Source organism: Tasmannia lanceolata, unplaced genomic scaffold (genome assembly GCF_043159265.1).
Source record: "Tasmannia lanceolata isolate RefF3 unplaced genomic scaffold, GAP_Taslan_0.1 ptg000037l, whole genome shotgun sequence".
NCBI lineage: Eukaryota > Viridiplantae > Streptophyta > Magnoliopsida > Canellales > Winteraceae > Tasmannia > Tasmannia lanceolata.
Window position 1 is genome coordinate 8,200,524 of NW_027518714.1, and position 27,597 is coordinate 8,228,120.

The 27,597-nt window shown below is 39.3% G+C and overlaps 3 protein-coding genes and 1 long non-coding RNA gene across 6 annotated transcripts; 1 reads left to right on the plus strand and 3 right to left on the minus strand.

Annotated features, from left to right (window-relative positions):
* Positions 1-237: 237 nt before the first annotated feature.
* LOC143860601 (uncharacterized) lies at positions 238-4,762 on the minus strand. Its single transcript, XM_077371324.1, has 2 exons — positions 4,446-4,762; positions 238-856 (listed from the first exon to the last, which is right to left on the minus strand). Exons 1-2 carry the CDS (start codon positions 4,730-4,732, stop codon positions 430-432), a joined length of 714 nt encoding a protein of 237 aa, XP_077227439.1. The 5' UTR covers positions 4,733-4,762; the 3' UTR covers positions 238-429.
* A 4,538-nt stretch (positions 4,763-9,300) lies between these two features.
* LOC143860363 (uncharacterized) lies at positions 9,301-9,732 on the minus strand. The gene has a single exon (XM_077370950.1). It carries the CDS (start codon positions 9,730-9,732, stop codon positions 9,301-9,303), a length of 432 nt encoding a protein of 143 aa, XP_077227065.1.
* Positions 9,733-15,131: 5,399 nt separating this feature from the next.
* LOC143862721 (uncharacterized) lies at positions 15,132-22,409 on the plus strand. 2 transcript variants are annotated; one of them, XR_013240447.1, is made up of 6 exons: positions 15,138-15,375; positions 16,115-16,312; positions 16,477-16,651; positions 16,802-17,351; positions 18,015-18,087; positions 20,395-22,409. It is a non-coding gene; the product is annotated as an uncharacterized LOC143862721 (long non-coding RNA). The 2 variants fall into 2 exon arrangements; XR_013240446.1 differs by having other exon boundaries at positions 15,132-15,375; positions 16,802-18,087.
* Positions 17,573-22,276, minus strand: LOC143862720 (potassium channel KAT3-like). 2 transcript variants are annotated; one of them, XM_077373800.1, is made up of 11 exons: positions 21,579-22,276; positions 21,277-21,492; positions 21,039-21,194; positions 20,885-20,942; positions 20,466-20,783; positions 19,477-19,716; positions 19,296-19,394; positions 19,151-19,183; positions 18,874-19,059; positions 18,055-18,766; positions 17,573-17,812 (listed from the first exon to the last, which is right to left on the minus strand). In XM_077373800.1, the coding sequence occupies exons 1-11, from the start codon at positions 21,749-21,751 to the stop codon at positions 17,670-17,672; spliced, it is 2,334 nt and encodes a 777-aa protein (XP_077229915.1). In that variant the 5' UTR covers positions 21,752-22,276; the 3' UTR covers positions 17,573-17,669. The 2 variants fall into 2 exon arrangements, with proteins under 2 accessions (XP_077229915.1, XP_077229916.1); XM_077373801.1 differs by lacking the exon at positions 21,579-22,276 and having other exon boundaries at positions 21,059-21,194; positions 21,277-21,446.
* Positions 22,410-27,597: the final 5,188 nt, after the last annotated feature.

The window sequence follows — 27,597 nt, forward strand, 5'->3', positions numbered from 1 at the left end:
GCAGTGATAAATCGACTCCCATGTGTCTTTCTCTCTCCTCTGGGTTAGAGAGAGAAAGTGGACAGAGAAAAACACATGGGGAGTCGATTTAAGATATTAGGGAGTCGATTTATCAGTCCCCAATGAGTGGCTAAGAAAAAGTGTGTTTTGATTATTCAAAAATTTGGGTTCCCCTGTTTTAGGTCTGCCTTTGACCAGTGGCCCAAGGAAGGCATAAATAGTACATCATATCCCACATTTGCATTTGAAGATAGGTCTTTTCATAAACAAATCGTAAATTCTAGGACATATTTTTATAACATAATGTATCTCATATTCTCATCAAGTACTTAAGAAATACAAAAAGGAAGATGAATGCAGATTCAAGGCATACAGTGGCCAATATCTTAGGTTAGGAGTTCCCTCATCTTCTTTTGATTCTAAACTTCTCTAAACTGCATTAACACCCTCTGTATCAACCATCATCCATATCTCATTCACTCTGTTTTCAAATTCGAATGGCGAATTATACTGCGCGACTATATATGTAGTATTGGCATCCCCACGTTTAATGATGGAGCCTGACCAACTGGAATCAGTAAGACTGTCATACAATGCGGCAGCTTCCTCTCCAACATTGGAATCCTTCACAAATCCACTGAATTGTCTCACTGCAATGTATTTGAGGCCCCATTTTTGGACATGGAGGTTTTGTGCAGAAGGTGGGTTGGCCTGGTTCTTTTCTGGTACATAAAAGCTGACGACGAACGATGAGTCACAGAACGGTCCGTCGCTAGGGGAGACTTCAGCGATCACTGGAGCAGTCATCTCTATGGTCTCATTGTACTCATTCTTCCCTTGAATGTATTGAAATAGCCTGATAGAGAACAATTCAAGTGTGTAATTGAGTTAATACATACACAGTATAAAAGATAATGATCAAATGTGAAACACCAACAGTGAAAAGACAAACTTGATGAATCTAATCATTGTCTGATGAAACATTGGACGGTGGAAATGTGTGGGGGCCATTATATCCTGTTACACAATCAAAGCAATTTGGGCCCTACTTCTCATCAAACTTAAGATTTTGATCGATTTGGCAATGAGATTCACCAACGGCTAGTCTTTGCCGTAGGGGTTTCACAATAAATCATTTCGAAGTATAAAGGGAAGGCGAGTTTTCTCTATTGGTGATCCCCCATTTCATTTCAGGGGCAGTAAACGACTAGTTCTATTGGGAAGCTCTGTTCCCAGACTTCTCATGGAGTAGGAGTCTGGGCTGTCATCCCAGAAAGTGATGAGCATTCAAGATCGAAAGCAGTTGATGATCGGTTACCATGACGTGCCACGCTATAGACACCATTAAAAGATAGATTTCTGGGAAGATGTTTCAAAACAAATCATTTCCCAGGTATTAAAGGGACCCTGATAATTTAGCTTTTAATTTCACTTTGTTTAGCTACGCCGACTTTTCACAGTTATCACCATAATTTGGGGTCATGAGTGTAAACTAAGTGGTGTCACGGGCCAGTAAATATAAGAGTGCAATTGAGGCTCTAATAATTAATGCTCTGTAAATTTATAATCTCTGGTATCTTATTGCTCAGCTAGGAATTAGCATTATTCCTATGTTGATATTTTAAAATAGGGAAAAGATATATTCGCCCCCATTAGGTAACTTGGGACATATAATAGAAGGGGATGTCCCAAGTATAAAAAAAGGGGGGGTGAATTTATCACTTCCCTTTTATACTAACTTATTTCCAATACTTCATACAATATCTAGTGATATAATATATAAAAAAGCATCTTCTTAGGAAAATTTATTCAAAGTACATAAGGTGAACAATATGTTTTTCAAAGTACAAACTATATCTAAGTGAACGTACAAAATGTTCTTTAGTGGAATTCGTTGGAGTGGTCGCAAAAGCCATAAATTAGTGCGTGACAATGGCAGTGGCACCAATGACAGATGCAAACAAGGCAACAACACCGACACTCACGTGACAATGACAATAGGAGGTCATTGGATTTTTTTTCTTATTAGACGGACATGTGGAAAACCCAATGCACAAAATGTGGGCATGGCCGCATGGGCAGGACGTGGGCAAAATGTTGGATGAAGAGTCACATGACTAGCTAGGGGTAGGACAAGGTTCATACTACACGTATCTGATACTTAAAGACTCTTCAATTTCTTACATAAATTGTTTCCACCAACAATATTAATTAGTAGGTCCCAACTCTAATGGTCTCAAACAAAATTAATTAGTAGAGCCCTAACTGTAATTGTACTGTGTACAAACTATACATTGAAGTCAGAGTAGAAGCGATCCCTTCCTGATTCTGGGAACACAAACGCAGCCTAAAAGATAGAGTATAAGCCATCCATGCCCATAATTGGTGACCATTCCTATTGATCAAGACTGTTCAATTGACTTGCCACCTTTTGGGCAACGCATAGGCTAAAATTGCATCAATGGTATGTTCTTAATAATCTACCAGCTTAGTGACAACCAACAAAAGTTATGGGCAACTAGCCATAAGAAATCTTATTGACTGAATTAAAGAGAAAAATGGATTTCACAACAACGGAGTATCCGCTTCTCAAATAGTGAAACAAAAGTCTACACTAGCCCAAGATCCATTACCAAAGTAGAAGAAAAACAAACACTAACAAGATGTACCCAATATGTGATTGAAAAACTACACCACGGGATAAAAACAATAGAAAGAATAAACCATCAAAACATAGAAAAAATTGGGCAAGTTGGTACTTTGCTTCACATCACAAGCTTGCACACAATGAAGCTTCCATAAAGGTCTACCCAGTGGAGAATCTCCACAAAAAAAATCCCAGTAAAAGTGAGTAAATGGAGGTGTTGGGGGTAAAATTCGCTACCAATCAGGAGTGGAGACATGGCACAAACTAAGAGTGGACATGTGGCATCCAATCAGAAACAGACAGGTGGTGGGCACCCAACCAATAGCAGATAATGAGTCTAATCTTTCCTATAAACAGAGGCACAATCTCCAAGGTATCGGACACCATCACTTTATCATTCAGTCAATTCTAGAATTCTCATATGAGAGCTCATATTATTGTAGCCGGTTCTGACTGAAGCATCAGAGAGCCTCCCCGGAGTCCAAACTTAGGGTGGTTTTCTAACTCTTTGTTCGTGAGCGCAGGTCACCTCCTCAGGTGTCCTACCAGTTGGGACTTATTCAACCTTAGGTCAAATTTCACCAGCAATAAGAGGCTTGCTTAGTCAATGAAAAATAGAGAGTTAATCGCTTGGGAAAGTGGTAGTGGGTATGGAAAAGTGGAGACTTAATGACTTAGGGAAGCAGTGATGGGTTTAGAGCTAGGCCAACAAAATGACCAAAATAACCTTGGACACAAAATTATAATTTTGTCCTCACTACATCTTTCAAAGATAAAATAAAATAAAAATACTAAACAAAATGAGTCTCTAAAAGGAGAAAACGGTTTCTACACACAAGTGTAGATAAGTTATCTACACACTAGCTTAAAATACAGTGGGGCCCACATTGTTTGGGTGATCCAAAGCATTCATTTGATGGCCCTCACATAGATAGGGTGTGCCCAAAAAATCAGCTTCACAGGATCATCCTCACCCTTGGAACCATGGAGGCAAAAAAATGGACAGATTTGTGAAGGTTCATACACGTCCATTTTACCTCCACAAATCGTAGGGTTGGGATGATCCTATGGATCTGATTTTTTGTGGACACCCTATCTATGTGAGGGCCAATCAAATGAATGGTTTGGATCACCCAAACAATATGCCCTCAACTGTATTTTAAGCTAGTGTGTAGCTACACGTGTGTGGAAAACGTTTTCTCAAAAGAAAAAACACTTTAAATTTAACATGGACAGGTAGGATCATTCCATTGGCGTGAGGTTTAGAATGTTGACCCATGAGAAAGGCCAAATAAATGGACGGTCTAGATCACTGAACATGAACAATTACCAGACGGCAGAAATGGTTGTACAGATGCAAACACCGAGTCTCATTATATAGTCTATAACCTTTGATAAATTAAAGATCAGGAGTGGATTGTACACATCATGGTAAACACGAAATTAGAGTCTAATTGTCTCCATTGAGGAAATTAGAGATACCCAAATCTAAAACAACTAACTTAATATCAAATTACCGTTTATCCGATGTAATTTCATTAACACTGAAAGGAATTCGAAGCTATGAGAATTACTTAAGCAGGAAAGTGTCCCTTTGGATTCCACCTAAATTGATCCTTATTTGCAAATAAGATTATTTAACGCCTCTTAAAAGCCATTAACTATTAGATTATATGCAAAATATTTTTAGAGGTATCCAAAAACGCCCTAAATCTCTACAAGAAGGTTAATAAAAAGCCTACAAAATCAAAGGCATAACGAAAATTAATGGGGGTAAAATGGGTATGAAATAACTCACTGTAGAAAGCCGGTTCTTGTGGCATCGACTAAGGAGATATCTTCAATCGGTGCAGTAGAAATCCACATAGTTGAATTATATTGACGGATTTCAAACCCATTTCCTTCATGAACCACATCATATTTAGGACACTCGATGCTTTTGCAACTGGCCGGAAAAGTTCGGATATTCCTCCCATTTTTGAAGGATTCCGGCGAAGATGATGCCGGAAAAGTGAAACGTGAGGAAGTATATGGGATGAAAATTGAGAGGAAGAGAAAGGATAGTTTAAGAAGATAGGTGGCCATGGTTTAAACTTTCTATAGACTTTACAAGTTTGCTAGGACATTTCTCTATATAGAGATAATGCGTATCTATTACGTATATGGAAGTAGGGAGGACTATGTAATGGTCACTACTTTTGATGAAATTACGAAAACATTCTGGGCTAATTGAACTAACCCTCGTCAATTTATCGTTCTTATCAACAAGGGTATTTTCGTACGCATAGTTAAAATACAAGCACGAGGGTCTTACTTGTTTGCGGCTTGTGTAGTTCCACGTGGTCGGATAGCTATCTACCGTAGAGTGGATGAAGTGATAACAGGAACATTTTCAACCACAATCTCAGGCAAATAATGTTCACAAAAGCATCTTATTTCCTTGCGCATAAAAACAAGCCTTTTACACAAAGAATCCAATTCAGAATAGTAGACCTGGCAAACGCGACCCGCGGGTCGACCCAACCCACCCGCAAATTTGAGGGCACAGGTCGGGGTTTTAGTGACCCACCAAAACCGATCTACTGGTGACCCAATCCGTAAAAACACGGGTCGGGTTGGGTCAACCTGCGGGAACCCATGATTTTTTTGATTTTTTAACATTTTTTATTTTAAAATAGAAAATGAGATCAAGGGCTAAGAGCATCTCACTTTTTGAGCTGGAATAGTGCACTTGTGTTTGGAAATCAACCCTTCTAACAGCATCTCACTTTTTGATGACTCCCAACTTCCAGCAGCTCATGAGCATTACTAATTTACTATGCATGAATACACTCCCTATTTTTCAAAATGGATAATTGGAAGGTACAGCCCACACCATAGGATGAACCAAACCATGCATTTGATGGGCCATAATGTAAATAGGTTGTGCCCAAAAAATCATTAGCATAGGATGATTCTAACCCTCCGATCTAAAGAGGGACTGACAATATGGAAACTTCTATAGATCGAACGGTTGAGATCGTCGTATGGCAATGATTTTTGGGGCACGATCTATTTACGTTGTGGCCCATCAAATGGACGGTTTGGATCATCCTATGGTGTAGGCTGTACCGTCCATTTTAAAAATTAGGGGGTGAATTCATACATAGAAGGGGGTGAATTTATCACCGCCCAAAAAAAACTCTGTTTTGGAAAAACATGCGGGTAACCCGCGGGTCGACCTGACCCACCCGCACTGGGTACGGGTCACCTGGTTGCTGACCTGTAGGAATGCGGGTCATTTTGACCCGCAACCTGTGTGACCCAAACCCGCATGACCCGCGGGTTGACCCGACCCATCCGTTTGCCAGGTATAACTATTTGAGAAATTGAACAATGGTCCCCACTTTCAGCTCCTTCGATTGGATGGTTAGGATGGTCCCCTATAGTGTGAGGTAGTGTGGGCCCGTCCAATGAAAAAATTCAAGTCAATATTATTGTAGGGCCTCTTGATCCTACTGACTATCATAAGACCGACCCATTCTATTAATCCCACACCAATCAGACTATCCTTGCTACTTCATCCATAAAACTCTGGTTTAGGGTTCTATCAAGAAAAACAAAACTGTTAATATTTAGGGAAATTATATTAGCACAACCATGTTTTAATAATGGCACGGTTCTTATGATTTGACTGACAATCATAAGACCAACCATTAGAAAATAAAACAAACAGGCCACGAAATGAACACCAAGATTTACATGGTCCAGCTAAGCCTACATTCACGGGTGAGAGACATGATCTTCCGCTATGAGAAAAACAATATACAAGGATTACAATGGAATTAAACCAAATCAACAAACCCGCAACCCTTTCCTTGCTTCTCCCACCCAACACCGTACACCGAGAGTAACCCAAGAGAAAACCCCAGGAGAAAACCCAAGAGAAAACTGGGAAGAAACTCTCTTTTTCTCTCTCTTTTTTCCTCTTTCCCTTCAGTACTCCTTTCTCTTTTTTTCCTCTCTTCCTTCTCTCTCTCCTCTCTCACTTAAGGTTGCTGACACACCCCAAAACCTGAGTCGCCACTCTTGCTATTACTCTTTTCACGAAGAGCTTTGTGGCTTTTATACTTGGAAACCACCACCTGGTGGATGGCTTAAACTCAATTTTGATAGAAGCGTAGAAGGTAAGTCGGGCCTGACAGGGTTTGGCGGACTCTTTCAAGATGCCGATCGAGGGAACAACCATATTTCTGTATTCTGGCTTGGCCGGGATATGCGAAGCCAATGAAGCGGAGGCGAGAGCTTTATTGTAAGTGGTATGTCTCCCATAGACTTGGCCCCCTGATTGTGGAAGGAGACTCCTCCAACATCATATCTTGGGCGAATGGAACAATGTTGGGCCCTTGGAAACTCTCAAATATTATCGTGGAAATTTGGGACTGTTGCAAGATCATTGGACAACTTGTCCCCATATGTTTGCTAATGCAATAATGTCAACTTATCGCAAAAAAAACAAAAAAAATGATATCAATACAACCATGTGTCCAGGTGTTTGTGTTGCCCTCCGAGAATTGATACTATGCATAGCACCATTTTGCAAGCTCAAGCTCCAGTCTGGTATTGCACATCCATTTCAAAAAGAAAAAACAGATAATCAAGTAGCATACAAACTAAACCTAGAGGTGTCAGCTAAAATCCTTATCTGAAGCATGGTTTTAAATTTCAGTTCCGGCTAAAATTTCGAACTTATCCGAACTGAAATTTCAGCCGAAATTTGGTACAAGTGCTCGAAACTGCGGACTTTTTGGTAGAAATTTTTGCCGAAATAGCCAAAATTTTGACCGAAATATCTGAAATTTCAGCTATTTCAGTTTCAGAACGTTTCGGTTTCAGTCTTGACCGAAATCCAAAATTTCGGTCAAAATTTAAAACCATGATTTGGAGTACTCTAGAAACCCCTGCAAATTACAAGTTACGACCATTGAATGATTGCATTTGGCAAGATCCAAACTATTGGTGTAAAGTAGGGAGCTTATATATAGTGAAGAGTTTCCAGTTTGAAAATAGCCTCTAAATCTTGAAACTCATGGCACATTTGGCTACCATGAATTTGTTTTCATGATAAATGGGTTTCTCTAAGTGGATATGAGGGTGAAGTCCCTAAAAATTTGGAAACCAAATCCAGGAAACTTAGTGTTTCCAGGGATTAGATGTGGCTAAAAATCGGGCAAAGGCTGATCCAATTTTGAGTATAGTTTTTTGTTTCCTGATTTTTAGCCACATCTAATTGTCTTCATCCTTGCTGCCCCTCGACCTTGCTGCAGCAACAGCAAGATGTTCCTCCCTCACTCCCTCCCTCCCTCCCTCTCTTGTACAACATGAGCATGAGGATGATTGATGTATTTGTATCCAAAACTCAAATACACAAAAACTTGAGGTATCCAAATGTGGCCTTGCTGATTGAGAATGCTCAAAAACTATCTGAACTGCACACGTTTACGCAGTCAACTGTCCAACTACTTCATTAATAAGTGGATTGGAAACTTGCCGTCATCCTAAGAAAATGATATCAGCACAATCATGTTTTGATAATACTCGTGAATCCACCTTGCCCTATGTCCTTAATAGGGCTGCAACACGGGTCGGGCGGGTCGGGTTTTGGAGAACCCAACCCACCCGAGAAATATCTCGGGTTGGGTCGGGTCGGGTTTTTTCACGTTGACGCAATTTTTTAAGGAAAATTCTTGTTTGGCAAGGCAACTCAACTCATAGAAGTAGAAATTACACTCACAGTACACTTGAATCAAACAATGATGTAATTACACTCACATTACACTTGAATCAAACAATGTTGTAATAAAACAATGTTGTAATTACAATCAAACAATGCTGAATAAAACAATGTTGTAATTACAATCAAACAATGCTGAATCAAACACTTGAATCAACTCAACTCATAGAAGCAGAAATTACACTCACATACAATAACAGTGGGTGCGTGGGTTTTCACTTTTTAACTTTTAACTAACAATAGAAAAAAATGTACATACTATAACTTATGTAACTCGGGTCGGGTCGGGTCGGGCCCCTTCAAATCCGGCTCGACCCGAGATTCATGCGGGCTTTTGAATGCTCAACCCGGCTCGACCCGAAACCCATGAAGCCTGAACCCAACCCAGGCTATTCTCGGGTCGGGCCGATGCAGGTCGGGTAAAACCCGGCTAGAGTTGCAGCCCTAGTGCTTAACCAACTGCTACAATTCCCAAAAAAGTTGTCAACAGCCATAACTGTCAAGAACAAAACCCTTGAACTATGGGTATTTTTGTCAATCCTCACTAAAGTGAACAAAGGTGAGAAAAAAAAAACTAAAACTAAAGAACATATGCATTATCAAGAACTAGAAAATAGAGATACGTAACCATGAGAAAAGAAAACCCCGAATTCAAACTAAATAAAAACCAACGATTTACTTTTATTCGATACACCAAAGGCGATATACATGATAATATTCCTGCTTACCATAATCCCTAACAAGACAAAATAGTCGTACCCAATACAAGGAATTATTCTCTCCTTTCTAGTTTCTAGCAAAACACCCAAACATGAACCCATATTTACCGTCTTGCCATATATATCATTTTTTCTCCTTCAGGGGTTTCTTCTCCTCTTCCTCAAGTCTCAACCAACTCGAACGCCGAGACCGGGAAGCTCCGTCCAAGACCGGAGGGAGTCTTGAACGTGATCTTCCCATAATCCTGACCATCGATATAAATGTCGGAAATCGTGACCCAGATAAACAGCTCTTTGCTCTTCACTCCTGTCACCTTCTTCATCCGACGGTTCTCAACGAACGCGGTCACCACTGGGGTGTACGAACATAATTTTCCGGTCGTCGGAAAAAAGTGTTCCCTCTTCTTTTTACGCCGGAGCCACACGAAACCAGCCGACCGGTTGTGGCCCACTTCTACCAGGTCGTCTAGGGGTAAAAGACCCTTTGGGAGGTTCAGTTCTTGGAATAATTCTAGTGCTTTCTTCTTGCAGAGGGTGTCTCCGTGGTATATTTCAGCGTTCTCACGGTAATTTTCAATTTGTTGAGACCCCATTTGTTTGTTCTTTGAGGTTGGAAGAAGAAAATGGATTCCAACTTGTTGAAGAGAACAGGGACAAGGTGGTGGACTTATAGGTGTTTAGAGGGTGGTGGATCACAAGAATACCCTTGTTGTTTGCTAGAATTACGAGATTCAGGGCGGAAAGAGGGTTTGAAAATTTGCAAGGCCAAGCAGACAAGGGGTTTGGGGTGAAGTGTTTAAAGTTAAAACGTCCTTTTCCCTTGGAGAGGTTGGGTTCAATGGACTGGATTGCTGTGACTACGAAAATGACACTACTTTTAGTGGAAATTACGAGGGGAAGATGGGGGCTGGAGGGGGGAAATGATGCTGGGTTTTTTTGGAGGAAAATAAATGGGTTTAGTGGTAAATATACGTAATACCCTTTGTATTTGGGAGAGATTATATAATGGATTATTTTGCCAAGGATGAATGCTAGCGGGTGGAAGTACAAGCGAGGCCCACTCGTACTTTGATCCAAACCCTTCATCTGTTCGGCATTGCTATGGGTGGGCCATGCATTGGATGATTCTAACCCTGAGATTTGAATCCCCCTAATAGATGGTAATAAACTGTCTATATTCATGGCCACTAATTGGAGGATTTGAATCATCCAATGATAGTGAATTTTCAAGCATGGCAATCCATAGCAAGGTCTAATAGATAAAGGATTTGGATCGTATAACGATCAAGGATTTGGATCATATAACAAATTTGTCAATGAAATGCATGTAATTTTCATCATTAAATGTGTCCACCAAAAAGTAGAGCGAGTTGAGTTAAGCTCCGTTTGGTTGCCAGTAATATTTTTATCCCAGGAGCTTTTTAATTCCAACAGTGAAGTCGACGGGATTTGCTAGGGTTTTTTTTCCCACAATTCCTAAAATTTCCGCCAAAATTTATGGGTGTCATTACCAATTATGGGAAGGGATGAGAGAGAGGAAGAGAGAGAGAGGACATCATTTCCTTGGAAAGAAAAAGAGGGGGCAAGGAGTCCATGCCATACTTATAAGCAATCATTACAAGGGTGGGATTAAAAAAATTCCAGTGCTAAAAGGCAACCAAACATGGGATGGGACGAAAATTTTACTAAAAACTTCCTAGGTTTTAAATTGTTTCGTTTTTGTCACTCTAGATAATTAAAAGGAAACAGAACGAAGAATGATGTTTGATGAAAGGAATGCCGAGCCCAATTTCACCCTAATAAAAGCTGAGTTTACGTAAAGAAACGATATTGAATCACTTCTGCAGTTGGAATCCATTGGAATGATTTCCCAATTCCGTGCTCAGAAGCAAAATCCAGAAGAATGGTTACCAAACGCGCCCTAATTAAAAAATCAGTCACAATTTACATGAAAGGGTAAAAAACACATTATTAAATGGGATTTGCTATGTCCATCGCAAAAGGCATTTCCCAATTGTTGGACGATCATAAGAATGAGTGAACAAAAATTGATGTAGGCTCAGCATGCAAAAGACCATTCATCAGATTATTAAATCAATGCTATGTTTTGGGTCATGGGGCCACTGGATGACATTGACAATCCCAGTCCAATATTTATGTCCATGAAAAAATAATTTTCTACTGTTTGGTAAATTATTTTCCATGGAATTTTTCTTCAAAGAATGAAAATGTTCCTTATTTTTCAAGTAAACAGTAAACCTAAAAGACCCAGAACTTTTATTTTCTATGGAATATTTTTTCATGGAAAATATTGTTCTCAATAATTTTCTTTTCTCTGGATCCAAATACCGGGAAAAGGAAAAGGAAAAGGAAGGAAATCAATAATGAAGTTAGAAGTAGCCAGAATTCCATATTCGATCTTTTCAAAATGCCAAAGCAAGTGATTCGTTTGCTGATTCTCAAAAATATTTGTATGATTTCGTTCCAACTCACCTAAATACCGTCTCCACTTCTTTTTTTTATTCCTTCGAATCATGTGTTTGGGCATCCAAACAAGTATCTCCTTTTTATCAAAGGTGTTTAAGTCATTTTAATGAGATTCCACGTCTTGCACTTAGTCTTACGAAGGAGTTAGATTTTAGAAGTTGAGGAGCGAGTCTTATGCTTAATTTGGTTTGCTCTGCTTTATAAATTTCAAAAGGGAGTGTTGGTGGGGGTTCCGTGAAAGCAAAGATCCCACATCAAAGTGAGCGTGCTCGGTATCAGTGGATGGGCTTATAAGGGTTTGGGCAACCTCCCCTTAACATCTAGCTTTTGAGGCTGAGTTCTACCCGGGTCACAACAAGTGGTATCAAAGCAAGCAGGGCCGGGAGAATATCATTTACCCTTCTGTTTTTCTTTTTTAGTTTTTTTCCTACCTTCCAATTTTACTAGTAAACAAACAGGGGAAACCTCAGGAAAAGTCCTAGGGATTCCCATTTATAATTCCCGTTTCCTCCCTGAATTTTGCATGTTTCTAGATTTAAACAGCATCCAAGGGTCCGTTTGGATGCACGTGTGACCCTCGTAGAGTAGAAAGTAGCCAATGGGGAGGAGACAAGAATAGTATTGTCGAGGCAAAATCCCTCAATTGTAATGTCATATATTGGATGCCGGAATTTTTTTGGTTCCTGGGATTTTTGTGGAACAAAAAACTTCCTGGGAGATTGGTGGGAAAAAAAACTCCCTGGAAGTCTCCCGATAAGATAAAAATCCCATGTTTGGTTGACCGGACTATGGTGGGGAAAAAATGCTTTGTTTGGTTGCTTGAACTACTGGGAAGAAAAAAAATTCTTCTGCAAGCTTATTTTTGGTTCCTAGGAGTATTTTTTCCCTTCCTAGGGTTTCGTGCGGGATTATTTTGGTTCCTGGGATTATTTTGAGGTCACCAACCAAACGTGGGTTTCCTATGGAAATTTCACAAAAGTCCCAAGAACCAAAAATTTTGGCAACCAAACAGAGCAATATAGTTTGAAATGAAGGAAGGTTATCCCCTTCCGGCAAGATCGTTATGCGCAGCGGAACAAAAATCACATAGAATTTAAAAAATTTCTTTTGATCTTGCTTTTGCCCAAAATCCTAGAGTCTAGATTAGTTAATTATGTTAATCAAACATAAATAAATACCTCTTTGAAGAAGAAATCAAGGAATCACGCTGCTTGATCTACTCCTCGAACGGTTGCGATCGTTCTAAACGTCGCGGACCCCGCAAGTTGAACCGATGGATTCTTTTTCTTTGCATAGACTATTGTGGATGTGAATAACTCTTATTTACTTATGTAAGTTCTGATCTAATCAGTACCTTTGTTGTAGAGAATAGAGAAATTAATTTGAAGCCTTTCTCTTTGAAAATATTTCAATTAGAAGAGAGGGAGAGATAGATGGAAAACTATTTTCCAAAGGGGGGAAGCAAGGGAGAACGAATTTTTGAGTATTCCACACTTGAAATTTCGTTCTCCCCTCTCTCTTTTATATAAAGTAGAGTTTTGGTTTGATAAATCCTTGTTTCTCTCTCCCAATTCCAATCCAATTGAGAAACCGACTTGAATTGAGACTCCTCGAGTAAATGAGACTCTCCCAAACCTCCAAGGCTATGTGAGGACACTAAAGATACATGGGAGAACGTGTGTGGATGCCTCCCTCCAGCCTTGTGGCTTATCTCATAAGAGTTGGTGTTGGAAACAAATTGCTTGTAGATCCTACAATTTTGCAATTCTTATCCAACAAGGAGTTTGAGTGCAACTCAAAGTCCTTGAGCAATTGTGACTCTTTTCCCAAGCTCTCCAACTGATTTAGGAGTGTTGTGGGCCCCACAAACATTATCAAAATGTGTAGTCCTATCCCAATTCCTAATTTTGTTCCAATTCTGCAACTTTTGCAAAACCGGTTTGGGAATAACTATCCTCATTTGGAGTACACATTATTATGCTAATTATTAATCAAATTAATAATACATAATAATGTATAATAATTAATTAATTAATAATTTAATTGATTACTCACATCCAATAGGAGTTATTTCGGCTCCAATTTGCTTTCGAAAAATTCTCTTACTGTCTCTTGTTACTTACCTAACAAAGACATGTATATATATATATATATATATATAATTAATATCCACATTAATCTAACGGATCATATCCGTCCGTGCAATTACATAAAATGCGGAACCCTGATCCATTTAGATATTACCGGGTCATTTGAGTTGTGAGTGGGATCGTCGCAGGGATCCGACGGTCAATCCTGCAGAACCCTATGGTAGGCCCCACTGCGATCTCGCTCTGTAGTTAAACTACACTCGCATTAGGTCAGTGGCCTCCAACGAGACGTAACCCTGAAGATGACGGTCAGATCATCTTACCCCTAATCACATCATGTATGTGGAAGTCATTTCTTCGTAACCACGTCTACTGAGTTGAGTCATACGGTAGGTGGACACCATTTACCCCCTTGGCCCACTCTTGGTATACCATTTTGATCAAACGGTGTTCGGCCTCCAAATGCATTTGTAAAATCCTTTGAAAAATAATTCAATATTTATAAAACTTTCCGATAAACATTTTATCAAATCCGCCTGGCCAGGCTATTTAATAGACCTACCGCTCTGACAAAATTGCAGATGTCAATCCCTAAATTTTATGACAAAGAATCCCTTATTGAGTATCACTATTGGTCTCGAGGGCTTGCTCTAGGATATACCTCTATCCGAATGTGACTCTAAAATAGAATCACTATAAGATAGACTAAGGCCCTAGAATGGGCCGACAGACCAATAATATCCCTCAGGTCTAAGGACATGTTAAGGGTAATGTCTGGAAGAACAACTTTATACTTTCTTGTCCACAAGTTGTTCTTTATTTGATCTAGTTCGGTTACGTGATCCAATCGCCGTACACACTCTTCTTGCTTAGGATACACTGCCCAGATGACCGAGATAAGTCACCTCACGACACGTGCATGTAGGCAAGACCGGTGCTAGTTGTATACAGAGATGTCCAGTCTCTTTCCCAACTAGGAATTATTAAGACTTGTATAGAACCGAAATGTCATATCTCCTTGTTCCCTTGAATCTGTGAATCCTTTGAGCATGGCATTTCTACTATGCTACCTAAGGACGAACATGTGTCAATAAACAAGCGCATCACACATATTCATTATTATAATTACCCATTCATGTCATGAAATAAATCTTTATTAATTTATAAATATTATTTTACTGGCTTTTCAGGGCATATAGTCTAACATGAAACTCTAAATGCACTCCCACCTTGTAATGTAATCTAGCAGATGAAAGCTTTTCATTGGGCCCACCTGTACTCTGCCCCCTTGATGACTTCGATGAAAATTTGAGCGTGTAGATGATGAGATACCAAATATAATAAGACGAAAATAAGATAATTGATCATACATAATCCTACTTGGGTTCGTATGAGTAGAGGAGGCTCGTTGGCTTACAATCAAAGCAAACAAACATGTAGACCTTTTTCATCTTGAATCAGACACCTCTACTCCTATATAAGACAACTTTCATTCTCTCCTCTGATAAAAACATATAAAAGAAAGCCCCAAATTCCTTAGATCGGTAGCGAGCGAGCAATAGAGAGGAAGAGAAAGTCGAAGGCTCTTCCATATTCCATGAAAGATATAGTGTACGATAACGCCAAGTTCCGCCATAGATCTTTCTTTCTTTCTTTAAGGTGTGTTTCATTTGTTTCTTCGTATCAAACCCTAGCTTTTCTTTCAATGCCTGAAATTACTAGAAGTCTTAAACGCTTCTCACACTCGCACCAATCAAATCTCTCTAGGTTGATAACTTTGTTTGATTTAGGTTCGGTTGAGATTTAAATGCGTACTTGATTTGCCTGGAATCTGTGGTTTTTATGAATTGGAAATCAAACTTGAAGTCTCGATCGTGTATTTTGTCTAGTTTGTTCAGATGAATAGTATCTTTCCTTTCATCCTGTTAATATCAAATTTTAATCACATGACGTGTATAGATGCACAATTACGTGACCGCTGACTTGGTTGTACAGTTTAATTTGGGTGTAGCAAAACTTTTGGCTACTGAAGGCTAATGCCATTCTCAAAATGCTTTTAACATCCAAGAAAAACAGGTGATTGGTAGGGAATTTAACCGGGTAGAACTCAACCCTAAAAGCTAGCCGTTAGAAGGAGGGTGCCCATTCCCTTATAACTCATCCCCATCCATTTCACTTATCCAATGTGGGACTATTTGCTTTTGCGTGGAACCCCAACAGATATAGTGTGCAATGCCATTATCAGAAAAAAGGAGTGCGAAAATCATTTCCGAAATTATATTGTATCCCAAAATATAGCTATAAAAGATACTAAACTCGCTCTTACTGACTTCCATACTCGCAAAATCTACAGTGAATTCTGAGTTCTTGATGTAGGAATATCTTCCGCCCTATGCAGGTATGTTTCCTGCCAGGCACTCTTGCTCTAGGTGCCACAAATGACATTACTAAGAAAAAGGCGATGGAAGGTAATTTGCTCACTTTTGAAGATTTGGAAAATTTGGACCTTGCTGAAGAGCTGGCAAAGACATGCTTTCAGATGTACTCAGTGACCTCAACCGGTCTTGCTCCCGAAATAGCTTACTTCCATGTAGAGGTGACCACGGTTAATATTAGAAAAATTATCTTCTTTAAACATTCAGTCCATTTCATATTTGCATAATTGAGCTGCATCGCTTTGATTTGGTTATGTCTGGTGAACTGATCTATTGTGTTGCCATTCAAAAAAAAAAACTGATCGTTTGTGTTCCTTTGAATCAGGGAGCTTCCGAAGAGGCCTTGATGGTGGTAACAAAAGTTCTGAGTACTTGAATGATATAATAATTAAACATGCTGATCGCCACAATCTTTTGCGCCCTGAAACTGTGGAATCATTGTTTGTGTTGCATCATATTACTGAAGATCCAAATTAAGATCCGCTGTTCTTTCTTTCCCGGTTGTTCTCATTTTATATGAAAATTCTGTATATTAATATTCAATTTCTTTTTTTACTCAAAAAAATATTTAATTTCTTTTTTAACAACCAAAACTGGAAAACTAAATAACTTGTCTGATTGTTTGTTTGTATTTAACTTTTCTTCTACAGGTACCTTGAATGGGGTTGGCAGATCTTTGAAGCCTTTGAAAAATATACTAAGGTTGATTCTGGGGGTTATAGTTCTTTGGATGATGTCACTACTGTGCCTCCTCGTAGAGGAGACAAGATGGAGACCTTCTTTTTGGGGGAAACATTGAAGTATTTATACTTGTTGTTCAGGCACAACCATATTCTTCCTCTTGATAAGTTCGTTTTCAACACAGAAGCTCACCCATTACCAGTCAACTGAGATACTAGGAAGGCACGATAATTTTCCTCAGTAAAGTGTGCAAAGAAAAGCACAAGGAATCTCCACATTATCCTGGGGAGTAAGCACCCCCAGTTGCCCCCTCTGGTATCATAGATGTAGCCTGACTGACATGCTTACTCTGTTATACGTGGGACGAAAAGATTGGCATGGGCTAGGTTTCAGGTGTATCCTGAAAGGGCGCTCTCTCTTTGTGGACCTTAGTGAAAAGATTATCTATTGGGCCAATTTTGACTTCGAAGGCCTGTGGGCTCACAAAATTTCTGTGTGTCTTTTTGTTCCTTTTAATAGGTTGACTTTAAAGTTTTTCACAAAGCATTATTCCTTCGAATTGTTTTCTCCCATGTGTAATACTTCCAACCACTTTTGCCGCACACCCCCACCCTGAGATTTAATGTATTTTCTCACATTAATGTTATGTCTAATTTTGGGGGCTTTCTTGGGCAGTCAGGAACTGCAGCAAAATGTAATTGAAATACTCAACAATACCATTGCTGGCTTTAACGACCCAGTTTGGTTTAAAAATATAATCTTTGTTACCAGTTGCTCATTATACATTGCTTAAAAATTGCAAATATCTCCATGGATACATTGTGTCTTCAATCATGATTATGCCACATCGCTATGTGCACCTTCACACTCATTTTCAAGGAGAAACAGATGATCCCCATCTCGTATAACGCTTATGTCATCTATTTCTGCATTCTCTCCATTGACCACTTTCGTAGGATGGCGGCCCCCAAACTTTTGACCTGCAATTTCAGGGTACCCTATGATGCATGAAGAGAATATAAATAGCCTAGAATGCTCCTAATTCACATAGCTTTATTGCATTTGAACTTTTTAAAAGTGACATTTTACTTTGTTTCATTATTTTATTTATTTTTTGTTCACCCAAATGTGCTTATCATTGAATTGCTAAACTAATCATAGTTACTCTAGTGTTATCTCCAGGTTTATTATAAATATCTTTGAGATAGCAAGTAAGACTTACCGCCAATCCTGAAGAGCTCTTCTAAAGATTCTGGTAGGATAATTAATTTTCGTAGATGCTCTTTTGATCTATTTGACTTTTGGACATGCATGTGAATTGTGACTCTTTTGTTGGTCGATACCTTGCCTCTGGGATCATTACAATGGTTGTAACTGTTTGAACCGGGATTTGTTGCTGTCTTGGCAAACCAAGAGTTCACAAAATTAGAGCTCCCTTTTCTCCTAGGTTGGTTTTTATCATTCCTGCTATGATTAACTGCCTCTGCCTCCGTAAATTCTATTGTATGCTCCTGTAAACTCCTATTTCTATTTTCATGCCATAGTAAGAAATCATAGATGGCTTTATGTCCCCATTTCTCTGCCAGTGTTTTTGGGGTCCACCCTCTCGCATCTGGTCTATCCATGTTTGCTCCTCTTTCTAGCAAAATCTTTACTTTGTCAAGATTCCCATTCTCAATGGCAACATGTAAGGCTGTTTTCCCGAGTGCATCTGTTGAATTTGTGTCAGATTCGTACTTTAGAAGTTCACCGACGGTGTTTAATTCACTCTTCTCAGCAGCATTGCACTGAATCCCTGTTTCAATTGTTTCCGGTATCGATGGTCCTACATGAGAAAAATACCTTCCTCCTATAGGTCCTCCATCAAGCCATTCCTTGAGGATCAGCCCTGGATCTGTATCTGGGTCTCCAAAATCTAATCTTCCCTTCAGTTCCTGTACAAATTGAGCACAAAAACGTCAGTCCACATCTCCCCTAAAAATGAAATAAATAAATTAATTAAAGCATGGGATAGAGTAGGGCTGCCTTATCTAATGTGTACCTGGTAAAAGTTGTTCATGATAATTTTTCCATCATTCGTATTTGCCTGAATAATGTTCATGAGCGAAGTCCTATTAAGTCGTAGGATTTGAGAAAGCTCACGGGTTCTTACTGTAAATGGCTGCGGCCGGTGACATAAAACACCAATCTCCCCAAACATTTCCCCTGCAACTGCTGTTCCATGAACCTAGAATCCAAAACTGTTGAAATTAGGTTTGTCATGCATGCCATACATACTTTCCTATCCATGAAAAGAACAATAAAAGACGAATTCTTACCTGTTCATTGCCATCTATGTATGCTATCAAATCCTGCAACCACATACCAATCACAAGCAAGTTCAACTGAGTCAAAATTAGATTGTGGAGGATCTTTTGCCACTGTTAAGTGTTCTGGCATAATGTAAATTCAAGTGTTACTTACCACTGCTCCTGATACCAATATATAAATATCTGTTGGAGCCTCATTTTGTAGTATCACATCCTCCTTGGGTGGAAAATACTCGGCCTGCATCTCTGAAACCTTCCATTGCAGGGAGGATTGTATCAAACTTTATGTAACATAGGGGGATGTCAACAATACAATAAAATTTTTGAAGTCATACCAGTTGGAAAAGGAAGTCAAGAGAGACCCCTTGAAAAAGATGGACTTTATGAACAATGGGAAAGAGTAGGTAGTTAGCTATGCTTGAACGAATGGCCTTTGGGAGACCAGTCAAAGTCTCTTGCTGTTTCAATCCTTCTGTTTTGAACCTGAGACATAAGTGGGATAACATTTGATCCTCTATCCATGGGGGCAATTGGTTTCGGGCTGCAAATTCGGAAGCGGCTCGGACTGTATCCCTCTACATTATCAAAAGCAAGAACGACTTATCAGAATCAACATAGTATAACTCTCCTACATGAAAGTGTAGAAAATCATACAAAATTCTCAGTGAACTGAGTCCCAGTACTCCAATAATGACAGGGCCATTGGTTTTTCTAATGCAATATCCTAGTTTTCTCTGAGCAGTAAACCCCACGAGACAAGCTTTGGTAATCTATTAGTAAAAATTAAGGTGTTAACCACCACATGAAAAAGACAGTATATCAACTCAAGTGAGTACTATTATTGATTCAGCGAACTGGCTGTAGAAAAGATAGGCCTGCTTTTGAAGTTCTTGTTGAATATCATCTGCAAATAATCCTTTTTGTTTTTTGAAACATGCTTTAAAATTTTAATTACTCTTGAAAAGAAATACATTGAAATTTGGTAGTGATGGTTGTAGAAAAGATAGGCCCGCTTTTGAAGTTCTTGTCGAATATCATCTGTTAATAAACCTCTTTATTTTCTGAAACATGCTTTAAAATTTGAGTTACTCTGAAAAGAAAACATTGAAATTTGGTAGCTCTATTGAAGTTCTTTAAAATGAATATAGAGATAATTTAGATTTTTCAACCTTTAAGGAAATTGTGTTTGCTTGTCATTCTGTTTTCACAAGGCACAAATATTTCATAATATTCTAAACTGTTCCTTTTAGCAGGTAAGTGGGTAAAGCAGAAACAGCATAACTATCAGATAGCTTTCCTGAACTGGGAATCAAAGAAAACTCACAAAGTTTCTCGTGCGGCTAGTCCCATGGACAACAAGGTTTGTCATGTTTCCGATAAGGTAAGCTGTCAATCCCAAGTTAAAAAGCATGTAGAAAATATAAAACAACATCTCTCTTGGATTCTCGGCGTGCAAGTCCCCATAACCAGTTGTTGTTAGTGTTGTAATGGACCAGTATATTGATGTTACATATCTATCCCAGAGACTCTCTTCTTTGAAATTCGGCATCACTGCTCCAATCCAGGTTTTCTTCGGGTCTGGGTATTTGTCAGCAATCAGATAGTTAACACATCCACCACAGTGAACTGCAAACAGAGTGACCTAACATAAAAAAAAAAGAGTATAATTTAGAGAACATTTTCCAACATTTTCCATGCAGTTATGAGCCAAAGAAAGGAAAATGAAAAATGCAGAAAACTTACTGAGATGAGCTTTGTGCAGCGAGTCCAGAAATAGTTGAACCTGATGTCCTTCTCTAGTCTGTAAGAAGGCAAACTGGCTTAGTGAATATTGTTCTTCAAAGATCATTTGGAACTTGGAGAAATGAGAGGCTGAGACTGGAATTCAGTGTTGGACCTTGCAAACAGAGAGCTCACCCGCCGGAGACGCCATAGTCGGAGCATATTAAGGACTTTAAAACCCTGTCCACTGCTATGTTTCTTGAAGAAGAGGCTGAGAGGTTGCAAAGGAACTGTTGAACAGACGTCAAAGATGAACCAGGTGGATATGTACCTGGTCTCAAATTGTGTAAGCCCGTATATTTTGAGAAAAGTACAACTCATGATTTGGTAAAAAAAAACAAGTTCGTATTAACCTGGTTGCGATTTTCTTGGGATCATCGATCAGAAGATAAGATCTACGGTCAAGATATGCGACGAAGAAGGTGAGAACAATATCAATGGCAAAGAAACCATCGACTACATTGTCAATGATGAACAGTGTGTCTGGCTTGTAACTCAGAAATGCGAATTCGAATGGGCAGATCCAGGCCGAGTAAACAACCAGAAGAATCAGAAACATTTCCCAGGCCCTGAAAGGAGAAAAAAAATTGAACTGATACTCATTTTCTTTTCATCTTTTTTTAATCAAAAGGAAACAAGAAGAGTTTTGTGTAACCTGTAACGCGGATTGAAAGGAGAAACAATGGGTTTCCTAAGCTTGGTTCTCTGGTTGATTTGGGCTCCAAGGGACGGCAACAGATCGCTGGAGAAGCTGTAGCCACTGCTTTCCATTCGGAACTCGTCATTACAGAACCTCTTTATGAAGGATTTTACGCAAGAAAACGACATCTTCTTTGCAATGCTTTGAAAAGCCTACTGCTATATGCTGCAAAACTTTTGTGTGTTAGTTATGGTAGAGCTGTTATAAATAGCAGGGCCGACGTGAGTTTGAATGTAATCAGCAGGATTAGCCCCGCAAAAAAGCGATTAGTGGGTCTAAAAGATCAAAAGAGAAAAGGCAAAGCTTCCATTTGTCTGGAGAAAGAAAAGAAAGAAGTGAAATTATGGGTTAGGTTATGGTATTGGAAGTGGCAGACATGGGTTTTCTGCAATTGTATTGCAGAGGTCTGAGGAAGAGGTGTACTGGTGAGGATAATGGTGGGAGCTCCATTACAGAGGTGGTGGTTAGAAGAATACAAACCTTCGAAGGATAAAGGACAATGGAATTCATGTAACAAATGGTGTTTTCATTAATTGATATCCAAAAGTGAGCCAGACAGGGCTTTGAGGTTAAGATGTTTAAATCATGATGTCACGTGGACCAATGGGAATTGGATTTTGAGGCTACGCACCCCCTCTCCTTCTCTAGCATGAAACGGCTATCCGAGCCACCTCTGGAGTCTCCTAGATTTTAGTTGTGGGAAGCTTCTTTTACTTTTATTTTATTCTCATGGAGAATTAAAAGAGAAAACACAATGATGTCAATATATTTTAACAAAAATCTTCCCTACTGTTTGGCCTTTTATTTTACTAGTAAAAATGCGCGTGCATCGCACGTGCTATCCATTTAAAATTGTTCAAGCCACATCATAGGTTGATCTAAACCGTCCATGTGATAGAACACAACATCAATAGGTTGTGCCTGTAAAATCATTTCCATAGGCTCATCACTTTATTCAAGTACGGTATGGCCTGCACAATAGGATTATCCAAACCGTCCATTGTGGATTGTGGAGACTATTTCAATGTTGAAAAAGAAAAACACACATATACATAACTTCTTCATATGGAATCCAAATTCGGGTTTCGGGTCGGGCCGGGTTGCCCAACAGCCCAACTCGACTCAACCCGATTTCCAATTGGGGTTGATTTTTCCTAACCCAACTTGATCTGTGAAAAAGCTTAACCCGATCCAACCCAAATTCGGGTTGAACCCGACCTGTGTGGGAACATCCAAGTAACGACGGTTTGAAATTATATATAGTGATAATGTTCTCACTACCATATTTTATAATGGCACTACTCACCGTATTTTGATGATCGCACTCCTCACTCTATTAAAATGTACGGTATGGCCCGTACCCTGTGTCAGTACTTTTCATATGTAGATTACGATTTTATCCTGAAATAATTTCTCATAGAGATAGATGTTTGATATCAGCAAAGGGGTTAATGGTAAAAGAGTAATGCTGACGTGTAAATCCCAGACAAAAAGAAAAGAAATTTCTTTTGGATGGGCCACTTGTTACATAGGTTGTGCCCCAAAAATAATTTTCATAGGTTGATCCGAACCCTCCGACTATAGAGGGTTATAGGTTGATCTAAACCATCCATGTGATGGAACACGACATCAATCAATTGTGCCCGTAAAACCATTTCCATAGGTTGATCCTAGCCCTCCAATTAATAGGGGTTCCATAATTGTTGTTCCTCTTTAGGTGCTCGGAATCCATCAATACTTTCCAAGTGTCCTGCATGAGTAATATAAAGTAGTTCTTTCGTCATTATTATATGTCTTTACCTCTTCTTGGTAGTGTTTTGCCGTAATTGTCATAGACAGATACCCGTGTCGGTACTTTTCGTATGCAGATTACTATTTTACCCTCAAATAATTTCTCATAGTATCAACAAAGGGGTTAATGGTAAAAGAGTAAAGCTGACGTGTGGATCAAAAGGTGAGACACAAGCGGAAATAACGGTAAATGATACAAATGCCCTTACATGTAGGATACAATTGGAATTATGGCAGTGGGACACAAGCGGAAATAACGGCAAATGGTGGAAAAAACTTAACCCATCATTTTGCCTTTCTATATAGTAGTTAGATTTTTGTGGGTAATGAGTCTTACCCATTTGACCCAAAAACAGACTCTCTCATTGGCTTGCACAGTTGGGCCCACCCCACATGCAAACAGAACAGCTGGTGTCAATGTGGACTAATGTGAATGTGTCAAATTTTGTTTAGGGGACTGAGATCCACACTCATAATTGATAATGCGACACTTTGCACTGTTATGATTTGACGTTGATAGCATCTTGAGTGGTGGAATATCCATGATTATGAAAAGCTAATAAAAAAAAGTGTGTAAAAACTAAAAACAAAGTGGGTAGTGGCATTATCAGTTGCCTGGTTTTTTCTTTTTTCAACGATGGGCTTAAACTAAAGCTTATCTGTATTAAAGGAGAAAAGAATAAAAATAAAAAAACAGGGGCCCCTCGATGAAGTGAAGTGGTAGGTAGTAATGGGCTAATGGCAAGGTTTTAAATAAGATTTCTGAAGAATGCGTGTTTCATTTTCATTCGCCTTCTCTAGAAGGTGGATTCAACCTTCAAGAGGCGTGTGTTGATTCCTCTTGAATTAGAAAGATACGGTTTTGTATTTCTTCTGAATATCACATCAAAGTAGTGAGGAAAAAACAAGGATTTTCTGGCCGGTTGAACTTTTACATTTGAGTTCTCGAAAATTCAAGAATTCGCGTGGTGTTATCCATCTGAAATCCGAGCTTTAAAAATTGGCTAGTTGGTACTCTTCTCTGCATTGCTTCTGTCCTCTCAATCACGCATTTAAAATTCAAGTCCCCATATATCTTATCTTTGCTTGAGATCCATCTTAAAGCTAAAAATTAAGGCACCAACTTTCCTGCACAAATCCCAGCTTTGAATTAATTAATTGAAATGGGTATGGACGGTTTAGATTGCTCTAGGCAGGTCACGGGAGGAGGTTCAATACATGTATGTCACTTGTGACATGCCACAGGGTTCGAAGAAGCTTTATGTTTTTGATAATTGCACTCCGGGGTTCGTTCCCAGCTTACCTATAAAAAAAAATGTTTTCATAATTGCACTAACACGTCTTTTATTATTTAAGCATCAGTCAGGTCCTTACAATTCCAAAAGAGCTCTAGGAAGCCAATTAGAAAAGAAAAGACAAGCGACCTAGTGCAATTATCAAAACATGGTAGTGTAAATATCAATACCACTTTTATATTTCCTACTTAAAAAGGGACCTGTTAACTCGCTACGACATTTTAATGGTGACACTACTCGTTTTAGGATGCTCTACCAACAGGCAGAAAAATGTGCAAAACAAAGTAGTGCCATTATCAAAATATGGTAGTGTGGATATCAGTTCCTAAAAAGGGAAAAGTTTATTAAAGCCTCTTTTTTTTGTCTCTAGTATGCAAATCTCTTTATTTTGTCCTAAGTATCTAATCTCTTATCTCTGTCCCTCTGAGTAGTGCCATTATCAAAATATGAGAGTGCGGATATCAGTCCCTAATAAAGTAAAAAGTTTACTAAAGAGTCTTCTTTTTGTCTCTAGTACATACATCTCTGTCTTTTGTCCCGTTCACATACCTTTGATTCAAGAAAGCAAGGATAATAGAAGCTCTGCCCCAACTATCCCCACTACCAAAACGGGTGGGATCCACATCGTTCCACGCCATTTCGTGGGTCCCAATCAGACTCAACACCACGCCAATATTTGTCTACAAAAAGAGCTGTGCAGGCAAGCGTAAATGCACGGATCATGGAAACTGTGGTCCACAATCACTTTCGCTAATGATACTGTCCATATCTTTCATGGGTCCCATTGCTCCAACTAGGGGTGGACATGGTTCCGGTTCGAACCGAGGAACCGAACCGAACCGGCACATATGGTTCGGTTCGGTTCGGTTCCATATTTATATGGTTCGGTTCCGGTTCTGATATCCTGGAACCGATGGAAATTCGGTTCGGTTCTGGGTTTGGGATCCCGGAACCGAAAACCGAACCGAGAACCGACCCTCACCTTAAAACCCAATGCCTCATCGCTTGATAAAATCACCTCACCCCCTTTTAATTCACCCCTCTTTAACGTGTTGCTTTGCCTTTAAAATTTTAATTCATCCCCCAAATTTGTGCTTGATTATTTCAAATTTGTGCATGTTTGTAGGTCATATATAATTTTTGCATTGCCCAAATTTGTGCCTGATTATTCCAAATTCGTACATGTTATTCTTTGTAGTTCATATATAAACAGGATCGAAATGATTATAAATACGATTAGGTAAAATATCTACATTTGGTGAAGGTTGGGTAAACCCAGAACCGAACCGATTATATATGGTTCTGGTTCGATTTGGTTCCAAACATATATGGTTCGGTTCTGGTTCCAATTTCAGGGAACCGATTATATATGGTTCGGTTCTGGGTATACCCCAAAACCGAACCGAACCGAACCATGTCCACTCCTAGCTCCAACCAATAGAACTTAAGACCACATGGGGAGCTACGCTTTTTCCAAAACAAATTTATACTTATCTCTAAATAGTTTAGTCTTATTAGGGTTGTTAAACAATAGAGCTAGCAAGCTGGGGTTTTTCTTATCCTTGAATAGGCTTACTATCCTTCCTTCATGACGAGAACAGCCCCTTCCAAAGTAGTGAATCCCTAGAACAGCTTATCCAAGGATTTCTATTCCAGTGGAGAATAGCCTCGTTAGGCACTCGATTTTTGCATAAAATTTTCTGAGTCGAGGTGATTGGATACTGGATAAGCCTGGTTTTAGAAAGCCCAATTTTTTTTTTTCCTCAGTACGAAAAGCCAACAACATAGTGGTAGATTTTGATGTGAGTCCCATTCGTTGTTCAAAATCAAAACGTAAGCCTAGGGCTGCAACAGGCTCGGGTTGGGCCGGGTTTTTCAAAACCCTAACCCAACCCTAGAACCCATTATCTCGGCCCTGACTCGCCCTGACCCGCCCTGAGTCAAGGCCGAAAAACCTCAACCCATTGCCCGCCCTACAGGGCTCAGTGCTGGCCCTGGCCCGCCCTGATTGGCCCCGATTGGCGCGGCCGGCCCTAATTAACCCTAGTTCAAATACCTGTTAAGAGTGCCAAAAATAAAGCAATCACTTATCATATAGAACAAAATGATCAATAAACAAAGAAAGGGAATAAAATAAGACAATATGAATTCAACAAGATGACGGGCAACAAAGACAATTAATAATAATAATCTAAAGAAACATCAATTCAAGATAATAGAAAATATTAGCAAAAGAAACATGCACAGATGGTTCAATTATATAATAGAAAACTTAGGGTCGGGCCGGGTCAGGGTACCCGAGGCATTAACGAAGAACCCGACCTGACCTGAGTCAGGGTCTAAAAAAATGAACCCTGACCCGCCCTCAGGACTGGAAAATCCAGCCCTAACCCTGTTCGGGCTCAGGGCGGGTCAGGGTTGACGGGGCCAAACTTGCACCCCTAGGTAAGCCAACAGCATAATGGTAAGGTTTTTGATGTGGGTCCCATTCATTGTTCAAAATCGAAACGTGACAAGAGGACTCGCTGCGCTTAAACGAGAAGTTTCCGGAATAAAATATAGGCAAATGATATACTCGACCCTTTTATTAATTGGGACAGCCCACTTTATTGTAAAAGAGGAGTCACAATTGCACTAGAGAGGCTGTCCCAAATAGATCATTACTTTCCATTTTTTTTATACAAGGAAAATTATTATATTTCTAGTTTGGGAAATGTTATCAACGCAACCATATGTTGATATTTGCACAAACCCAGCTCTATTTTCTTCTTTAGTAGGCTTTTGAGAGCTTCTTCGGAAATGTAATAACCTTTTGACGAGAAATTATATGATGGGTGGCCATACGAACTCATATTTTTCAAAATGTACACTACGGCGCATTCCATAGG